The sequence below is a fragment of the Caretta caretta genome, chromosome 6 (genome assembly GCF_965140235.1).
Source record: "Caretta caretta isolate rCarCar2 chromosome 6, rCarCar1.hap1, whole genome shotgun sequence".
Lineage (NCBI taxonomy): Eukaryota > Metazoa > Chordata > Testudines > Cheloniidae > Caretta > Caretta caretta.
This window is the reverse complement of record NC_134211.1, coordinates 36,947,907-36,969,561: the sequence shown is the minus strand read 5'-3', so window position 1 is coordinate 36,969,561 and position 21,655 is coordinate 36,947,907. Positions and strand designations below refer to the sequence as shown.

Here is a 21,655-nt window from a genome sequence, read left to right as displayed (position 1 = left end):
ATGTTGTGCTCCTCCCTCATATCAGTCCCAACTCCTAGCCATGCTTTGGCCATTTGATTTCACCTGTCCTCCATAGCTGTCCTGCATTTGGCATATGGTCAGCAATAGTCAATCCAGAGGACTCCGTGTAGTTTGTTCAGATAGTCCCCATAACATTATGACAAGAGGTGTTTCCCATGAGGTCTATTGCCAAAAAGTCTTGGATCAGTCAGAGTGTCTTCAGGACACTGTCGCTTAAGAATATAAATAGAAAATAAAGATTTGAACACAAATAGGTCTGTATTTATGTCTCGTCTCCTCTTGGGGTGAGATTCTGGCCAAACCACTTCATAGGTTTAAGAAGCAGGGGGAGGATGTTTGGAACTCCGTCCTCGCTTGTGTCTCTGAAAGGGCTGGCCAGGATACCATTGGAGAGCATGGTTCCCTCCACAGGCACTAGGGGCTTAAAAAATGCAGGGAGAAATGGTGCAAGGGCAGCAACTTGTGTGTGTGTGAGATGCACTGTAGCCTGTGATTATTTCATTCTTGCTCTTTATCTTTCCTGTATATGAGTGGGCCAGATTTCGATCTGAGTTACAATAGTATAAATCTGAAATAACACTTCACCTCATGGGGGTTTTGCTACCCAGAAAGGGTCATACTGTCAACTTTCAATTACCCAAGATACCAGAATGCAGACAAGTTTCAACACTTCTTTACAATTTGCAGCAAGTACTTGCAGTAGCTGGCTTGGTGTGAGAGTTTTAAGTGGTGATATATTCTGTGCTTTTTTGGTTGTTAGTAAGTTTATAGTAGCAAACTAGCTAATCATGTCGCTATTTGCATAGGTGAGCATTGCACATCTTTTGCTAGTTTACATTTAATGTTAGGTACCTGCTCTATTCTACACACATATATGCAAAGACTATTCAAATAGTCGGAGTATTGGTAAGTTCAGTGCTTTCCACTTGCTTGGCTATATAATGTGCAAATGGTGAATCAGAGAGCTGTAATTCGCTGTCTGCTGCTGTTTTGCACTATTTCATGGAGATTACACATGTACGTTGCTCTCAGCTGTGTTTTGAGTTAAGCGAATATCTTATTTCTACCACAGCTGACACACAGCACTTGAAAAGTGCAGTCCTCATTAGTGGTGGTTCTTGCTGAATTTTGCTAACCAGGTAGGTCTCTAACCATTTTATTTCAAAACTGCTTTAAGTAAAGATGGAAAGTACAAAGTGATTCTTCATCCGAGTATTTCACACCGTGTATTTGTGCAGAATAGTTTTTCTTACCTAACTGAGAATCTTCTCTATGATTTCTCTATTAATGTATCGCATGACTTTCCTCCTGTTCCTACGGGCTACTGAATAGCCTGGACCTTACTGTACTTACTTCATTTTGGGCTAAAGAGACACTCTGCAGAGGCCTTTTTTCTAAATTATCCTATTTCATTTAAAACCTTCTTATAACAACTTTATAAGATCGTCTTATAACAACTTATAACAACAGTCCTTTTCCAAGCCAGCTAAATCTGTTGTTCGAATTTGAAAGTGAGCAATAGCACATGCCCAAATTTAATTGGAATTATTAAAAGGCATGTTTTCATGTGAAAATCAAAAATGCTAATTTATACAATGTACTCTGAGCATTTCAGAAATAAATCTGCATTTAGAAATAGGATGCATGTTTTAGGATTGCTGTGCACTGATCTGAGTGGTGTACATAATGTAACAGCTTGTGCATGGCTTTTCTTTATAACAATTCTTCTCTGAAATAATATTTGTCTTAGTTTTTAAGAGGTAAAAGTCACTTTTTAAACAAGTTACTTTGTTAACCAGTTAAAAGAAATACTAATTACATTTTAGAAACAAGACATCTTTGTAGAATATGTTCTATTTTTGCATTGGACTTTGGCTTTTTAAAGATCCTCCTAAAACCTCTGTAGCCCAAATTACCATTCTGCATTTCATGTATTATCCTTTTTTACTTGGAAACCAACAACACAAATTTGTATTTTCTTTTCTTACAACTGCATATTTATTCAAGCTGGTTTCAAATTGCATTTATACCACTGAAGTACTCTATAATTTCTCTGTAACAAAATGGGTTATATTCTGCTGCTGAACTATTTACTAGAAGCATCTGCTAGAAGATTAAAGTAATTGCTTACAGATGTTATTCATTTCAAGAACTTTAAACTGCACTTTCTATCAAACCAAAAGTTACAGACTTTCTAGATGCAGGACAGAGCCTCAGCTGGTGTAAAACAGTCACTTATCACGTTGAATAGCACCTTATTGCTCAAACAGAACATTAAAACCAATATGGGACTACTGAATGGATAAGATGTACTGCTCTACATGAGCAGCTGTGGCAAAATCTTTCATAAGGGAGTACTATGCAGTGTAGTCTAAGGAAAGATCTTGTATTGCATTGATGCACAAGTTTTTGATACAGAATTTTTTTTAAAGTGGTGTTCCCGCTGTATAATGGTCCTTAACAATAATAAAGAAACTTAAAACTGATGTCAAACTCAAAAAGTACTCTAAACATTTCTTTTAAACAGTAAATGTAGTCTGTCAAACTAAGGTTTATATATGGGAGCCAAAGTGCAACAGTTGCTTCGGACCTGGTACTCTAGCCTTTTTAAAATGTTGATTACTTCATACCAAGTTCACAATAACGTACAAAGCTACATAAGAACGGCCATATGGGTCAGACCAATGGTCCGTCTAGCCCAGAGGTGGGCAAACTACGGGCCGCATCTGGCCTGCCGGACCGTCCTGCCTGGCCCCTCCCCCACTATCCTCCCTCCCCCGCAGCCTGAGCGCACTGCGCTGCCAGCGCTCTGGCCCGCCGCTTTTGCCGGGCAGCGCGGTGGCGTGGCTGGCTCTGGCATGGTAAGGGGGTGGGGAGCAGGGGGTCCCGGGGCTGCAGTCAGGGAATGTGGGGGGGTTGGATGGGTCAGAGGTTCGGGGGGGGGCAGTCGGGGATGGGGGTGTGGATAGGGGTTGGGGCAGTCAGGGGATGGGGAGAAGGAGGGGTTCGATAGGGGGTGGGGTTCAAGGGGGCAGTTAGGGGCAGGGGTCCCAGGACAAGGAACAGAGGGGTTGGATGGGTCAGGGATTCTGAGGGGGGCAGTCAGGGGGCGGGAAGTGGGAGGGGGCAGATGGGGGCAGGGGCCAGGCTGTTTGGGGAAGTACAGCCTTCCCTACCTGGCCCTCCATATAGTTTTGCAACCCCGATGTGGCCCTAAGGCCAAAAAGTTTGCCCACCCTGATCTAGCCCAATATCCTGTCGTCCGACAGTGATTGGTGCCAGATGCTTCAGAGGGAATGAAGGAAACAAGGCAATTATTAAGTGATCCATCCTGTTGTCTAGTCTCAGCTTCTGGCAGTCAGAGGTTTAAGGATACCCAGAGCATGGGGTTGCATCCCTGACCATCTTGGCTACTAGCCATTGATGGATATATCCTCCATGAGCCTAATTCTTTTTTAAACCCAGTTATATGTTTGGCCTTCACCACATGCTGTGGCAACAAGTTCCACAGGTTGACTGTGCACAAAAAGTATCTCCTTATGTTTGTTTTTAAACTGCTGCCTATTAATTTCATTGGGTAACCTCAGTTCTTGGGTTATGCAAAGGGGTAAAAACACTTCCCTCTTCAGTTTCTCCACACCATCCATGATTTTGTATACCTCTTTCTGCATCCCCCCATTAGTTGTCTCTTTTCTAAACTGAACAGTCCCAGGGCTTGTCTACAAATACTGCATAGCAGCACAGCTGCACCACTGCAGCACTTAGTGAAGAAACTAAGCTTCTCCCATTGGCATAGGTATTCCACCTCCCCGAGAGGTGGCAGCTATGTTGATGGAGGAAACTGTCAGGGGATAAGTCGATATAACTGCATTGCTCAGGGGTGTGGGTTTTTCACACTCCTGAACCATATAGTTATACTGACATATATCTGTAGTGGAGACCAAGCCCCAGACTTTTTAATCTTTCCTTGTATAGAAGCTGTTCCATATCTCTAATAATTTTTATTGCACCCCTCTGTACTTTTTCTAATTCTAATCTCTCTCTTTGTGTTTTGTTTTTTTGAGATGGGGCAACCAGTACTGCATGAAGTGTTCAAGGTGTGGGCGTATCATGGATTTATATAGTGGCACTGTGATATTTTCTGTCTTACTATCTATCCCTTTCAATAATTCCTGACATTCTGTTAGCTTTTTTGGACTGCTGCTGCACATTGAGTAGATTTTTTTAGAGAATTAGCTATGATGATTCGAAGATCTCGTTCTTGAGTGGTCACAGCTAATTTGGAGCCCATCATTTTGTATGAATAGATAGGATTATGCTTTCCAGTATGCATTACTTTGCACATATCAACATTCATGTTTAACTGCCATTTTGTCATCCAGTCTCGAGAGATCCCTTTGTAAGATCCCTTTCCAGTCAGCTTTGGGTCTTAACTATCTTGAGTAATTTTGTGTCATCTGCAGACTTTGCCACCTCACTGTTTACCCACTTTTCCTGACCATTTATAAAAATGTTGAACAGCACAGGTCCCAGTACAGATCCTTGTGGACCCTGCTATTTCCTTCATTCTATTGTTTAAACTGAACTTTGATTTCTACCCTTTTTTTCTATCCTTTTAATCCATGATTTACTAATCCATGAGGCGACCCTCCCTCTTATCCCATGACTGCTTAGTTTGCTTAAGGGCCTTTGGTGTGTGGCCTTATCAAAGGCTTTCTGAAAGTCGAACTATACTATATGAATTGGACCTCCCTTGTCCACATGCTTGCTGACACCCTCAAAGAATTATAATAGATTGGTGAGGCACAGTTTCTCTTTATAAAAGATGTGTTGACTCTTCCCCAACATATCATGTTCATTTATGTGTCTGATAATTCTGTTATTTACTGTGGTTTCAACCAGTTTACCCAGTATTGAAGTTATTTATTACTGCATCTAATTTCCAGGATCGCCTCTAGAGCCTTTAAAGAAAATCTCCATTGTATCAGATGTCCTCAAGTCTTCTGGTACAGAGCCTGATTTAAGTGATAGATTACATACTGCAGTTAATAGTTTTGCAGTTTCATATATGAGTTCCTTCAAAACTCTTGGGGAATACAGCTGGTCTTGGTGACTTATTATAGTTTAATTTATCAGTTTGTCCAAAAACTCCTTTATTGACACCTCAGTCTGAGACAGTCCTCAGATTTGTCACCTAAAAAGAATAGCTCAGGGGTGGGAATCTCCCTCATATCCTGTGCAGTGAAGAGTGATGTAAAGAGTTCATTTAGCTTCTCTTCAGTGGGTTTTTCTTCCTTCCTCGATTGTCCAGTGTCCCCACTGAATGTTTGGCAGGCTTCCTGCTTCTGGTGTACTTAAAAGTTAACAGCAAATTTTTTTGTATGTCTTTTGTTGGTTGCTCTTCAGTTCTTTTTTTTTGGCCTTCCTAATTATGCTTTTACACTTGACTTCGTAGAGTTTATACTCCTTTCTATTTTTCACAATAGGATTTGACTTCTAGTTTTTAAAGGATGACTTTTTGCCTCTAACCACCTCTTTTACTCTGCTGATTAGCCATGGTGGCATGTTTTTGTCCTCTTACTTGTTTTGATTTGTGTTATACATTTAGTTTGAGCCTCTATTACGGTGTTTTAAAATGGTTTCCATGCAGCTTGCAGGCATTTCACTTTTGTGACTGTTCCTTTTAATTTCCATTTAACAAGCTTTCTCATTGTTGTGTAGTTCCCCTTTTGAAGTTAAAATTCTAATTTAAAGTTACAATAGTAAAGCCTGCTCCAGTTTGGGGTGATATATACCTCTGGAAAGTGATCCTTTACAAGATGCTGTAGTTGTGGTCCTTTATCCTTGCTTTCCAGAAGGACTGAAACATGAAAAACGTGTAAGGATGACTTTTATGTTTTATACATTATAAAGTTTTTGACTCTCAGTTTTGAAAATAGCATTTGTGGTGTAAAAAGCAGTCACTACTGAAATGATATATTGAGTGATTCTTGGAACCAGGTTTCTGAACAACATTACATCAATAAAATATTAAACTATAAATACTGAGACAAACAAAAGAGGAAATAATCAGATGTAATTCAATGAAGTAATTCAGCAGCAGACAGATGCAACACTTTCAGGGCTGCATAGGCAGAGGCATAAAACACGCTGTTCCTCTTCTGTTTATTTTCCTGACTGTGCCCAAATACCCTTAGCAATGTCAGCAGGAATGGGCACAACTATGGGAAAAGTAGGTGGTTTAGATAATTGCTGCTGCAGCACAAATGACAGCCAATTACTGTTTTTAATCCAGACCGTATTCTCCACCAGATTAAAACAATGTTGAGGTGTATTAAATTTGGGGTTCTAAATAAATAATGACTGTATAACTTCAAAATTTTTGTTTGCTTTGGTTTTTCAAAATCTTTCCTTGGCTGTAAACCATATTAAACACACACAATAATTTTGAACAAGATTCTGATCTCAATAACATCAGTTTAGATCCAGAGCAGTTATGCTGACTTCAGTGAAATTCCTCTGGATTTACCTCATGTAAATGAAATCAGAGTCTAGCCCCCTTTCTTTAGTACCCCATTTGAGATTTTGGGTAAAATTTTCAAAATATGCCTATGTGCTTTAGGAGCTGACATTCAATTTTAAAGGTTACTTAGACACTTAAGACCCATTGACTTTCAAGCAGGTTTAGGCTCCTAAAAGTATACATCACTCTGGAAAATGGGTCAGAGGTGGAGCTAAGTACCTTAGGTTTCAGAGTAGCAGCCGTGTTAGTCTGTATCCGCAAAAAGAACAGGAGTACTTGTGGCACCTTAGAGACTAACAAATTTATTTGAGCATAAGCTTTCGTGAGCTACAGCTCACTTCATCGCTACACTACGAGGACTCCCAGCTATCTTCGAGACACCACTGACTTCCTGAGGAAACTACAATCCATCAGTGATCTTCCACAAAACACCATCCTGGCCCCAATGGGTGTAGAAGCCCTCTACACCAACATTCCACACAAAGATGGACTACAAGCCATCAGGAACAGTATCCCCGCTAATGTCACAGCAAACCTGGTGGCTGAACTTTGTGACTTTGTCCTCACGCATAACTATTTCACATTTGGGGACAATATATACCTTCAAATCAGCAGCACAGCAGTGGGTACCCACATGGCCCCACAGTATGCCAACATTTTTATGGCTGACTTAGAACAACGCTTCCTCAGCTCTCGTCCCCTAATTCCCCTACACTACTTGCGCTACATTGATGACATCTTCATCATCTGGACCCATGGAAAAGAAGCCCTTGAGCAATTCCACCATGATTTCAACTATTTCCATCCCACCATCAACCTCAGCCTAGACCAATCCACACAAGCAGTCCATTTCCTGGACACTACTGTGCTAATAAGCAATGGTCACATAAACACCACCCAATACTGGAAACCTACTGACCGCTATACTTACCTACAAGCCTCCAGCTTCCATCCAGGACACACCACACGATCCATTGTATACAGCCAAGCTCTAAGATACAACCGCATTTGCTACAATCCCTCTAACAGAGACAAACACCTACAAGATCTCTATCAAGCATTCTTAAAACTACAGTACCTACCTGCTGAAGTGAAAAAACAGATTGACAGAGCCAGAAGAGTTCCCAGAAGTCACCTACTACAGGACAAGCCCAACAAAGAAAATAACAGAACGCCACTAGCTGTCACCTTCAGCCCCCAACTAAAATCTCTCCAGCGCATCATCAAAGATCTACAACCTATCCTGAAAAATGATCCCTCACTCTCACAGATCTTGGGAGATAGACCAATCCTCGCTTACAGACAGCCCCCCAACCTAAAGCAAATATTCTCCAGCAACCACACACCACACAACAAAAACACTAACCCAGGAACCTATCCTTGCAACAAAGCCTGATGCCAACTCTGTCCACATATTTATTCAAGTGACACCATCATAGGACCTAATCACATTAGCCACGCCATCAGGGGCTCATTCACCTGCACATCTACCAATGTGATATATGCCATCATGTGCCAGCAATGCCCCTCTGCCATGTACATTGGCCAGACCAGACAGTCTCTATGCAAAAGAATAAATGGACACAAATCTGACATCAGGAATCATAACATTCAAAAACCAGTAGGAGAACGCTTCAACCTCTCTGGCCACTCAGTAACAGATTTAAAGGTGGCAATTTTGTAACAGAAAAGCTTCAAAAGCAGACTCCAATGAGAAACTGCTGAGCTTCAATTAATATGCAAACTAGATACCATTAACTTGGGTTTGAATAGAGACTGGGAGTGGCTGGGTCATTACACATATTGAATTTATTTCCACATGTTAAGTATCCTCACACCTTCTTGTCAACTGTCTAAATAGGCCATCTTGATTATCACTACAAAAGTTTTTTTTTCTTCTGCTGATAATAGCTCATCTTAATTAATTAGCCTCTTACAGTTTGTATGGCAAATTCCACCTTCTCTGTATGTGTGTATAATATATCTTCTTCCTATATGTTCCATTCAATGCATCCAATGAAGTGGGCTGTAGCCCACGAAAGCTTATGCTCTAATAAATTTGTTAGTCTCTAAGGTGCCACAAGTACCTCCTGTTTTTTAAGTACGTTAGGTGCTTTTGAAAATTATATTCTTTGTCATCTTATTTTCTTGTCTTTGACTGCCATGGAAATTGAAAAGTGTGAGGAGATAAATCTTGTTTTCCAAACACGACGCGAGACTGGTATGAGAATCACTTTTGCTATTTCTATCCAAAGCATGCCATGCTCTACCATAGATTTCTAATACTTCAGAAAATAAACTCAGCTCACTTGCTTAAGCAAAAGCCTTGGCCAAATGTTTCTAGTTTAGTATGTGGCTCAGTTTAGATATTGTCTTCTGTGCTGGATTCCAACTAGATCACATCACTTTCCATTCAACGTTGTTCACTTTGCAGCATGCGTTATTTTCCAAAATTAACAGTTGCTACAATGTGCAAAGAAAACTTTCAAGGTGCATTTCACATGATAGGAAAGAAGTTGACTGTCTCTGTTAACACAGCAACAGAAGTGGATTTCTCAGGCCTTTTATAGGATTCCATGTTGGGAAAGTATATTTTGCTGAATAATGCATTATAAAAAGCTTTGTTAATCTAAATCACTGCATCGTAATATTAAAATCAATCTCTGTCTGGGTAAGTGTTCTGGAATTCAGGCACTCAGCCACAGGACTGCAGAAAACTCTATGAAAAGATTTTATCTGATATCCTGTTTTCTATTGTGTCATCTGAAGATTTGTGTAGGATTATGTGCTTGTGCTTAATTCAGCCTCCACATACTCCAGCTTGGTGTCTTGGCCATGAAATAGCTCAGCCACAAACATTCTCCTGAAAAAAATATTCTCTAGTAGTTTATATGGAAGAACATTTAGGAAAAATAGCTGCAAAATTCATTGACATCCTTGGAAGGATACACACAGTGGAGGGGGTAGAAAAGGTTGCTTTCCTCTTACATTTGCAGTCAAGTTGTTTGTTTTGCTATTGCAGAAAAATCAATCTCTTTTCAGCTATTTTCTTCTTCATAGAGCATTCTGTTGAACTTGAAAATGTTTTCACTCTAATATTTTATAAATCTGTCACAATTCCAGTAATAACATATATAATAGTTATTTTTTCCAACAGTAATAAATGCTTATTTCAAACTTGTCTGCAATGCCACATGTTTTTTAAATTATAGACCGCGAGTGCATAAGAACGGCCATGCTGAGTCAGACCAGTGGTCCATCTAGCCCAGTATCCTATCTTCTTACAGTGGCCAATGCCAGGTGCTTCAGACGATTAAATGAAGAGTCCAGGGAAATTATCAAGAGATCTATTCCCTGCCGTCCAGTCCCATCTCCTGGCAGTTGGAGGTTTAGGGACACCATGGGGTTGCATTCCTGACCATCTTGGCTAATTGCCATTGATGGACCTATTCTCTGTGGATTTAGCTAATTCTTTTGGCCTTCATCATGTGCCATGGCAGCAAGTTCCTCAGCTTGACTGTGTATTGTGGGAAAAAATGCATCCTTATGTTTGCTTTAAGCTTGCTGCCTATTAATCTCATCAGGTGACCCTTAGTTCTTGTGTTATGTGAAGGAGTTAATAGTGTTTCCCTATTCACTTTCTCCACATCATTCATGAATTTGTAGACCTTTCTCTTTTTTGGTAGACCCCTCCCACCCTCTTGGTCATCTCTTTTCTAAACTGAGCAGTCCCAGTCTTTTTAACCTCGTATAGATGATGATCTATACCTGTAATCATTTCTGTTACCCATCTCTGCAACTTTTCCAATTGTAATATATCTTTTTTGAGATCGGGTGACCAGAACAGTATGACAGGTTTCAGAGGAACAGCCGTGTTAGTCTGTATTCGCAAAAAGAAAAGGAGTACTTGTGGCACCTTAGAGACTAACCAATTTATTTGAGCATGAGCTTTCGTGAGCCACAGCTCACTTCATCAGATATGAAGTGAGCTGTGGCTCACGAAAGCTCATGCTCAAATAAATTGGTTAGTCTCTAAGGTGCCACAAGTACTCCTTTTCTCAGAACAGTATGCAGTATCCAAGTGTGTGCACACCACAGATTTATATAGGGGCATTATTTTCTGTCTTATTATCTATCCCTTTCCTAATGATTCCTAACATTCTGTTAGCTTTTTTGACTGGCGCTGCACATTGAGTGGATATTTTCAGAGAACTTGCCACGATAACTCCCAGATCTCGAGTCGTAACAGCTAATTTAGAACCTGTCATTTTGTATGTATAGTTCGGATTATGTTTTTCAATGTACATTACTTGCACTTATCAATATTGAATTTCATTTTCCATTTTGTTGTCCAATCACTCAGTTTTACGAGATCCCTGTGTAACTCTTTGTGGTCTGCTTTGGACTTAACTATCTTGAGTAATTTAGTATCATCTGCAAACTTTGCCACCTCAGTGTTCACCCTGTTTTCTAAATCTTTAATTCATATGTTCTACGGGACTGGACATAGTACAGCTCCTCTGGGGACCCTGCTATTTACCTCTCTCCAACTGTGAAAACTGACCATTTATTCCTACCCTTTGTATTCTATCTTTTAACCAGTTACTGATCCATGAGTGGCTTTTCCCTCTTATCCCATGACAGCTTACTTTATTTAAGAACCTTTGATGAGGGACCTCATCAAAGGCTTACTTAAAGTCCAAGTACATTATATCAACTAGATCACTGTTGTCCTCATGCTTTTTGACTGTCTCAAACATTTTTAATAGTTTGATACATGATTTCCCTTTACAAAAGCTGTGTTGACTCTTCCCTAACATATAGTATTTATTTATGTCTGATAGTTCTGTGGTTTACTATAGTTTCAACCTATTTTTCTGGTACTGAAGTTAGGCCTACCGGCCTGCAATTGCCAGGATCGCCTCTGAAGCCCTTTTTTAGCTACTCTCTAACCATCTGGTACAGAGTCTGATTTAAGTGATAGGTTACATACCTCAGATGTTAGTTCTGCAATTTCATATTTGAATTTCTTCAGAACTCTTGGGTCCTTATTACTGTTTAATTCCTGTTTATTTTTTAAAAAATCCTTAAAAGTAAAATCTATTACTGTTTACAGTAATTAAAAAAACTTTAAATTATACTTTTGAGTGAATGTGGCTCTTAAATAAGATATAGAGTCATCTTGAATCTGTACTGAAAGTGTAAACTCCTTGGGCAGGGACTTTTGTCCACATAAATGTTAGTATTACATTAGTTCACTGCTAGTGTTTTATACAAATAATAGTAATTAGGGGGGAAACTCTGCTGTTCTTTCAGGAGCTGCTAAGTCGAACGTCACTAGAGACTCAGAAACTAGATCTAATGGCAGAGGTTTCAGACCTGAAGATTAAGTTGGTTGGCATGGAAAAGGAACAGAGTGAATATGAAGAGAAGCAGAACAAAGCTGAGGTGAGTCTCAGTTAGTTCCTTGTTTACTTTCTGATGCTCAGTCTCATGCATGTACGTTATACTGTAGTTCTGAGAAGCACTTGAGCTGAAATACATGTGCAACAGCTGCCTCCCGCTTACAGAGCACTGTCTGTACCTTTGGTAATCTGCCCTAGTTGCTACTGTATTTATGTCTGTGTTTTCCTTTTTATACTTACTAATCTCAAAGGTTACTGTGCCACTTTAGTCAGACCCAGAGTCCATTCCAAAATCATGCATTAAAGTTGTTCATCACTTAACCCTTCCTCCTCCACAGACCTGTGGGAGAGGGGTGTAGGAATCCTTCCAAAGGCAACAATGCAGTTCTGCAGCTGCTACTGCAGTTTCAGGTCTACCACAGCTGATATGCTCCCTATTTGTATGGAGGAAATGGCTGGTGGCTCTGCGCAATCGTCGCCTGGTCCCATACAGCAGATCTGTACTGGTTCTGAAGCACTCATGAACACCAGACCTGTGCGGTGGGAGGGCAGGATTTTCCCTTATGTGGAGGAATTATCTTTTTTGAGATCGGGTGACCAGAACGGTATGCAGTATCCAAGTGTGTGCACACCACAGATTTATATAGGGGCATTGTTTTCTGTCCTGTTATCTATCCGTTTCTTAATTATTCCCAGCATTCTGTTCGTTTTTTTGACTGGCGCTGCACATTGAGTGGATGTTTTCGGAGAACTATCCACAATGACTCCAAGATCTCTTTCTTACATGGGGTGTTTACTGAGTTTACTTAGGAGAGATTTGAAATTCAGGTTGTGTAAAATATCTGTCCTCCGTAATGCTTCCAACAAACCGTTGGACATGTACTGACCTTACATAGGTTAGCTATGGGAGCTGTAATTTACTGCTCACTTCTAGGTTTGGAATTTGGGTTTTTTGAGCTTCCCGAGGCTTCTGAAAGTTTGATAGCGTTAAGGAGGATAAATTCTGGCAGTGGTTGATGGCCAAGTAAGTAACAACAGCCCCTTTATCATCTTTGGCCTCCCCATGATTTTTCACTCAGAACTATCAGTGTTTTAAGTGTAGAATCCCATGTAACCCTAAGGTCTAAGCAGGCCTGTGTAATCTGCTTCACAAGGAAATCGCCAAATGTCTCACTAAGAGATAGTTGCTCCCAAGAATCCAAACCCTCCATCAGAATGGGGTGATCCCATATCCTTTGGATTGTGTCAGGGGTTTTCAACATGGGGGTCATGACTACCTTGTCCTATTCTAAGTGATAGGGAAGGTTCTAGTTTGGTGGGGCTGGTTGAGAAACGTTGGGTTAAAGTATGTGCCAAACTATCAACTGCTCTAGGGTTGGTAGACCTGACCCCCACCATAACCCCAGTGTGAGGGTCAGTTTTATCCCGGCTGCTAAGAGACCACCACCCAAAGTTGTGATCCTGTATAGCCAAAGTAAGAAAAACTGAGACTGACCTGTGCTGATGTTTGAGGAGTCACACTGTGGCCCACCTGATTGCTTCAGAGAGCCAAACCTGTGCAAACCAACACTGACTGAGCAAAATAACCATAATGTACATAGCACCCAGTAGTAGCTGCATCTGTTAAATGAAATTGAAGCTGCAATAAACATTTGGAACAGGCTAGGTGCATGGGAGTGTGGGTGAAGATGCAGGAGGCCAGCGGAAAGAGGCTGCGTTCACCAGCCACTACCTTTTCTGGGCAGCACCATACCATCCGCCAGCCAATCACTGTGCTCTAGACTGGGGCTGGGATTGACCACGGTGGGTGTGACATTGATTGATGGGACACTGTGTTAACACTACCCAGGGGGGATGGTGCTGAGCCCCACCCCAGCACCAATGCTATTTTACTCCAGAGGCATTCTCTAGCTAAGCCGTTTTAAATTGCCTGCAAATTATATTGCATATTCAAACTTGCCTCTTGCAATTGGATTTTTTAAATGAGGATCCAAAACACAGGATAATTCAATTAAAACATATTTGTAATTTTTAATTCTGTGCTTTTATATTTGAAACCAGCTGTTTCCCATCAGCTAGATAGAATTTATTAAATTATATCTCTAGTATTAGGGGAAGATAATGCAAATTAAGATATACTTCTGGGAGTGACTCTGAGTTTTATCTCTCAAATCCAGTTCACTTTGTCCTGCACAACATGCAGCTGTGGTTTGGTTTTGATTTTACTTAGTAACAAAGAGTCCATTGAGTATCTCTAAGCTCCCCTCAAAGGTATTAATTTCACACTGAATGCCACTTGTCACTGGCTCTTCAAAAGCACGTGCTAAATTGAAAGTGCTATTTTTATCCATGTAACAGGAGGGCCAAGAGGATAGATGTTTGTAAATGGACAGGCTCCACTCCTGAGCTTTGCAACGTTAATGTCCACTTCACAGAATAACTCTCTTCTGTCACAGTGCATCGCTGTAAAGGTTTATGAGCTGGTTTCTCGAGTCCCAGCAGAAGAGTTCTCTGTACCTTTTTCCTTTCTTTAGAAGAAATATTTAATTCCTTAAGAAGGGTAATATTTAAGAAGGACTCTAGAGGTGATCCTGGCAATTACAGACCGGTAAGTCTAATGTCAGTACGGGGCAAATTAGTTGAAACAATAGTAAAGAATAAAATTGTCAGACACATAGAAGAACATAAATTGTTGTGCAAAAGTCAACATGGTTTCTGTAAAGGGAGATCATGTCTTACTAATCTATTAGAGTTCTTTGAGGGGGTCAACAAACGTGGACAAGGGGGATCCAGTGGACATAGTGTACTTAGATTTCCAGAAAGCCTTTGACAAGGTCCCTCACCAAAGGCTCTTACTTAAATTAAGTTGTCATGGGATAAGAGGGAAGATCCTGTCATGGATGGAGAACTGGTTAAAAGACAGGGAACAAAGGGTAGGAATAAATGGTAAATTTTCAGAATGGAGAAAAGATCTCACAAAACTAAGTGATTGGGCAACAAAATGGCAAATGAAATTTAATGTGGATGAATGTAAAGTAATGCATATTGGAAAAAATAACCCCAACTATACATACAATATGATGGGGGCTAATTTAGCTACAACTAATCAGGAGAAAGATCTTGGAGTCATCGTGGATAATTCTCTAAAAAGCAAACGGGATGTTAAGAATCATTTAAAAAAGGGTAGAGAAAAAGACAGAGAATATCTTATTGCCCTTATGTAAATCCATGGTACGCCCACATCTTGAATACTGCGTACAGATGAGGTCCCCTCATCTCAAAAAAGATATACTGGTATTAGAAAAGGTTCAGAAAAGGGCAACTAAAATGATTAGGGGTTTGGAACGGGTCCCATATGAGGAGAGATTAAAGAGGCTAGGACTTTTCAGCTTGGAAAAGAGGAGACTAAGGAGGGATATGATAGAGGTATGTAAAATCATGAGTGGTGTGGAGAAAGTGAGTAAGGAAAAATTATTTACTTGTTCCCATAATATAAGAACTAGGGGCCACCAAATGAAATGAATGGGTAGCATATTTAGAACACATAAAAGGAAGTTCTTCTTCACTCAGCGCATAGTCAACCTGTGGAACTCCTTGCCTGAGGAGGTTGTGAAGGCCAGGACTATAACAGGGTTTAAAAGAGAACTGGATAAATTCATGGAGGTTAAGTCCATTAATGGCTATTAACCAGGATGGGTAAGGAATGGTGTCCCTAGCCTCTGTTTGTCAGAGGTGGAGATGGATGGCAGGAGAGAGATCACTAGATCATTATCTGTTAGGTTCACTCCCTCTGGGGCACCTGGGATTGATCACTGTCGGCAGACAGGATACTGAGCTGGATGGACCTTTGGTCTGACCCAGTATGGCCATTTTTATGTTCTTAAGCTCTGGATCTCTTGGAAATTATTTTAAAAATACAATGAGGTTATGTAAGGAGCTGCAGTATCAAGTGACCTGCTGCATTGGACACACCTGCGCTATGTGTACATAGGCATATTAGGTGGTGGCTTCCCCATATCTGCCCTCAACACATCTACATAAACTTGCCCTGTACATTTTCTTCTGATTTGTATGTTTTATAGTTTCATTTGCTGGTGTAATAAAGCAACAGTGTAATTTCCTGAAGTTATCATACAGGCAAAACTACTTCAATGTGGGAGTATGTGTATGCAAAGACAGAGCTTTGTGCCATATCCTGGTACTCTTACTCACATGAGGACAGGTGGCAGAATTGGACCCACAGTTTTTAGCCATGGGAAAATGAATCTTGGAATGTTTCTTGTTTTTTCAGTAATTGTTTTCTGCTCAGAGTTTACTAGGATAAGAAGATTCAGACAAACAGTAGCAACTAATCTCTGCTTTGCCACCATTTTAGTGCTGAGTAAGAAGAGTTACATCCCATGTATGATGATTTCTTGTCTGTTGTGGCTAAGGTTATTTAGAGAGGCACTTTTTGTTTGTATCTAGAAATTAAAACCAAAAGAAACACATTTATCTCAGGTATGTCTGTATCTCTAAGGCCATGCCTACACTACCCGCCGAATTGGCGGGTAGTGATCGATCTATCGTGGATCGATTTATCGCGTCTAGTGTAGAAGCGATAAATCGATCCCCAATCGCTCTGCCATCGACTCCGGAACTCCACCAGGGCGAGAGGTGGAAGCGGAGTCGACGGGGGAGCGGCGGCCGTCAATCCCGCACCGCAATGACGCGAAGTAAGTGATTCTAAGTCGATCTAAGATACGTTGACTTCAGCTATGCTATTCTCGTAGCTGAAGTTGCGTATCTTAGATCGATCCACCCCTCTCCCCCCATGTAGACCAGGCCTAAGGAGCCTATCACTATGGTGTTTAGGGCCTTGCAGTCCTGGAGCTGCTAACAGGCGAAGTTGACGTACAGTTTTTTGCATCACTTGGCCTCAATCCAGATTTCATTTGCATGATCTTCTGAGCCCAGTCTGAGAGCTGTGGGGGAAAGATTGGCAAAAGAGAGAGGGCGCATTCACTGTTTCTGAACATGCTTGTGCTTGTGCTTATATTCAGAGAAAGCTCAGAGCCACAAAGTTTGATCCTGGATCTGGCTCTAAACTTCCCCAAAGTCCAGGGGAGTTTAGATCCGCTCTTTGGCCCAAATCAAACTCTAGCTATAACAGCCTTTAATACTGAGAGAGAAAAGGCCTGGCATAGGAAAACATACAGAAAGAGATTCCAGAAGATGAGAAGCAAAAAGGGAAAGATAAAAATAATGTACTCTCAGCCGTTTCCCTGAAAAAGGAGAACAAGCAGCCACAAAGGCTTCAGAGACTTCAGCTAGAGCTTCTCATTTTCCCTGTATGGACCCCTCTTATTTTCCGAGGGGGACAGGAGTTTTACCATCTCCAACTTATCAGGGATGGCCCAAGGCAAGTCCAGAGTGAGTAGACACACAGGGCCCCACGTTCCAGGAACCAGTCACTGGAGCAAGTGGAAAAGAGTTGGAAAGCAGAAGAGACCTTCCCCCAGCTGCCAAACTCCTGCATTGCCATGACTGGAATCTACAACTAGAGTAGCTGCCAGCCCCTTACCTGTGCCAATCCATATCTACAGAAGTCTGCTTGGGCCCCACGCATCTGATTTCACCAAGGATTCTGCAAATCCTAGCTTGGCTCTGCCTCATAAAGGTTAGTAGTGTTCCCTGTTCCCTGCCAATGACAAATGCAGAATAAAGCTGGGATTTTCAAAGGAGGCTAAGGGAGGTAGGCAAGCGCCCAACTCCCGTTGAAATTCAGTGGAAGATGAGTACCTAGCTCCCTTAGTCTCCTTTGAAAATCTCAGCCTGTAGCAGCAGCAGTACTCAATAGGAATTTACCAGTGCAGTGTTAATTTTTTTAAAAAAGCTGCTGCCTTGTTGCGGCAATGACTGTGAGAATGGAACAAAATCCAGACATAGAAAATCTCTGGGTAGTATCCTGATTTTACACAAAGCCTGTGCTTTCCAGGAGTTCCCCTGGCAGTACTGTGATAGGATGGTGGGTTTGGCTACAGAAACACTTCCCTCCCCACTGCCCTGCTGTGTTGTTGCAAAGTTACTAATGGATGTGGTCACTCAGTCTTCTCAGCGTTTGAGGGATACAGTTCCACTCGCATTAGCTGGTGCTCCAGCGGACTGGCTTTGTTATCTACAGTCCTGGCACAGTGTAGCAAAATCTGTAAAGCCAGACTTTACAGGCCATGCAACCTTTCCTAAATGTTAAAGGGTCTGTTCATAATTTTATCTGCACTATAAAACCACTGTTAAGTGGAGGAAGGGATCTGAAAACAGCACATATTTAGGCCCTGGTTCAGCAAAGTACTTCAGTATGTGCTTAACAGTTATCCTGTGCTTGAATCATTGCCTTAGCATGAAATACCTGTCTGCCATATAACTCCTCTAGACTTGCTGATGTTCATACCTTTGGAAATTAAAAGGGAGGGTATATATAAAGCCTTTGATCCTGCTTCCAGAGTTCTGTGCCTTTAGTACGCTTCGGTTGATTCTGTAGAATATTTGCTTGTTTGGAATAGTATATGCCTAGACCCAGTAAGCTGCTCCCCTGCACAAAGAAGTTCTCAGTGATCCCTACTACAATTTTAGCTAGCTTTGCATTTACTGCACTGCAGGAGAGTTTCAGGGAAGTGTAAACTTTTAAGAGGATGTTCATGTTTTGTAATAGAAAAATTGGAAATCTCCCATCCGCCCCCTTTGCAGGTCCCCAATCTCTCTAGGTGTTCTGCTGCCCATTAACTTTCCCACTCACTTAGGTGATTGATTAATGTCATAAGATTTACTTTACCTAGGAAAAATAAAAAGCTGTAAAATACGTGATATCAATATACATGAATATTAGGAGAGCAATTCCAAATTTTTGTAATCTCTGAGGAAGCATTGAAGATTATGAGCCATTTAATTAAGGAGGGGGAATAGGACATCACATAGCTCTTACTACAGACTTGCACTTGGTTTCCTTCCCATAACTAGAAGTGTCCTGTTTTATTGAATGTTCCAGGGAAGCTGTTCCCCATCTGAATGTATTTACATGGGATTATTTTAAAATTGTGTTATCATTCTGGTGCCTTCCTTTTTAGAGCATCATTTTGGCTTCTCCAATATGTGTTGCTTAACCATGTGTGTCAGGAACCTTCCCAGGTTGGTGGGGCTAAATGGCAGAATGGATGGTTTAGGGACCTATTGTTCTTATCCTTGCTAGTATAAAGTGACCTGCTAGTACAGGGGTGGGCAAACTTTTTGGCCTGAGGGCCACATCTGGGAATAGAAATTGTATGGCAGACCAGGAATGCTCACAAAATTGGGGTTGTGGTGCAGGACGGGGTGAGGGCTCTGGTTGGGGGTGTGGGCTCCAGGGTGGGGCCAGAAATAAGGAGTTCAGGGTGCAAGAGGAGGCTCCAGGCTGCGACCGGGGTGTGTGTGGGGGGAGCGGGGTGAGAGCTCTGGCTGGGGGTGCGGGCTCTGGGGTGGGGCTGGAGATGAGGAGTTTGCTCCGGGCTGGGACTGAGGGGTTCGGAGGGCGGGAGAGAGATCAGGGCTGGGGCAGGGTGTTGGGGTGTGGCGGGAGGCTCAACGGTGCAAGCTCCGGGCGGCGCTTACCTCAGGCGGCTCCCGGAAGCAGCGGCATGTCCCTTCTCCTGCTCCTAAGCGGAGGCTCAGCCAGGGGGCTCCGCTCTGCATGCTGCCCCCACCCCAAGTGCCACCCCTGCAGCTCCCATTGGCCTCGGTTCCTGGCCAATGGGAGCTGCAGGGGCGGCACTTGGGGCAGGGGCAGCATGCAGAGCAGAGCCTCTGGCTGCCCTTTCACATAGGAGCCAGAGGGGGGCCATGCCGCTGTTTCTGGGAGCCACGTGGAGTAGCCCCCCAACCCTGCTCACTGGTTGGAGCACCGGAGGTGGGGTTATACCGCTGCTTCTGGGAGCCGCATGGAGCGGCCCCTGACCTTGCTCCCTGTCTGGAGCGTCAGAGTGGGGCAAGCCCCAGACCCCGCTCCCCAGCGGGAGCTCTAGGGCCAGATTAAAATGGCTGGTGGGCCAGATCCAGTCAATGGGTCGTAGTTTGCCCACCCCTGTGCTAGTAGAATGGAGGTCAACTAATTTATTTTCTGGAGTAGGATTTCTTTTGACATGGATGTCTGTAATCATAAATTATATGACAGTAGATTAGAGTCCAAAATGATCACATGGCAACTTTCTACTAGTAAATGATGTTGGGTGCACATATTAATATATATATATATAACTGATCCCATTTCAGCCGCAACAAAAAAGTCTGGCTGTGGTCCGAAATTGCCCCAGAACGGCTATCAGGACTGGCCAACGTTACAATATGGTTTCCAGTTGTCATTATATCTCTGTATCCTGGTGGCCAGATTGGTAAAGACCTGGTGCCAAATTCTGATCTCCTTCATGCTGGTGTAAATCACAAGTAACTCCACTAACTTCTCTGTCTTGGGTATTTCTAAAACATCCATCCCCTTGATATATGAGCACTAACTTAAATGGAGCTACTCTAGATTTACACCCATTTGTACCTATCTCATATAGGGGAAAATCAGGCTTGTTTCTTTATAGTTGGTCTCTTCCCAGCTTCATGTATTCCGTAGTCCTGTGACTGTGAAATAATCTTCTATGCTTCCTGCCCTTACTTTTTCCTTAATCCCCCTCATTTTCTTTCTCACCTGTCTCTCTTTCCTTCTTGCAGTCAGTAGTGAACCTGATCAGTGAGCTACAGGAACAGATGTGTAGACTACAGCTGGAAATTAATAGTAAAATCCAGGAAAGAAAGTCTCAAGATAGGAAACCTGAACTGACAGCTAACGGTCCTCAGGCCAGCACGAGATCAGTGGTAGAGAGCCTCACCCAGAAGAATTGCTCCCTGTGTGATGTATGAGAAGTACACTTTAGCATAATTTTGTGCATTGTCCCTTTCTCACAAAAACTGAATTCCACTAACCAGAATTACGTTGTGAACAATAGGCATTAATCTGTGTGACTTTTTTTTTAGACAGTGTGCTGTGTTAATAATAAACCTAGTGCCAAATTCTGCTCTTATTGATGTCTAATTTACCAATGCACAGATCTCAATGAGAGCAAAATATGGCCCTCCTATTTTTTTATAAAGTTTGTATTTTGCTTCTAACTCTCAAAAGCATTTCGTCATAGCCGTTCTATTTTAGAATGCCAAGAATAGAACTGTGTTTGTTTGTATTGCAGCATATTTTCTGAGGCGATCTGCCGCCGTGTATGTCAACAGAACCGTGCCGTGACACACTGAACACAGCGAGCCACTTGAGAAGTGCTTAGCACACTCGCAGAAATAATTTGCTTTTCCTTTCATTCTGTTCATCGTATGTGTTCTGATGGAATTAAATTAATTAAAAGATGCAGTGAACGACTTCAGTTTGTCCTTTTAAAAAATCAAAAATCTTGAAGCCACTTTTTTTAATTCTCTGAAACAATCACTTAGGATAAAATATTTTTTATGTTTACAGTATAAACCTTCACTTTATTTGATCAAAACCACTTTACGTGTTAGGGTAAAAGGTATTTTGCTTAAGCTGCTTAAATATGAATGGAGGTGGAGGGACAATGGCATGCTTGAAAGCCTATTAAGATTACTTTTTAGTTCCAGGTTGCTGCATTTGCAGTGTCTCCTTAATTATTTGTGGGATCATTTCTGG

General features: G+C 41.8%; 1 protein-coding gene across 12 annotated transcripts in view; it reads left to right on the top strand.

Moving 5' to 3' along the window:
• Positions 1-21,655, top strand: part of PPFIBP2 (PPFIB scaffold protein 2) — a 222,714-nt gene that overhangs the window by 149,041 nt on the left and 52,018 nt on the right. For 9 of the 12 annotated variants that reach the window (XM_075129436.1, XM_048852573.2, XM_075129431.1 and 6 more), the window contains 2 exons: positions 11,861-11,992; positions 20,677-20,859. In XM_075129436.1, the coding sequence (XP_074985537.1) occupies positions 11,861-11,992; positions 20,677-20,859 (315 nt within the window). The remainder of the gene's footprint in view (positions 1-11,860; positions 11,993-20,676; positions 20,860-21,655) is intronic. The other 3 variants (XM_075129435.1, XM_075129434.1, XM_048852577.2) reach the window with 1 other exon arrangement.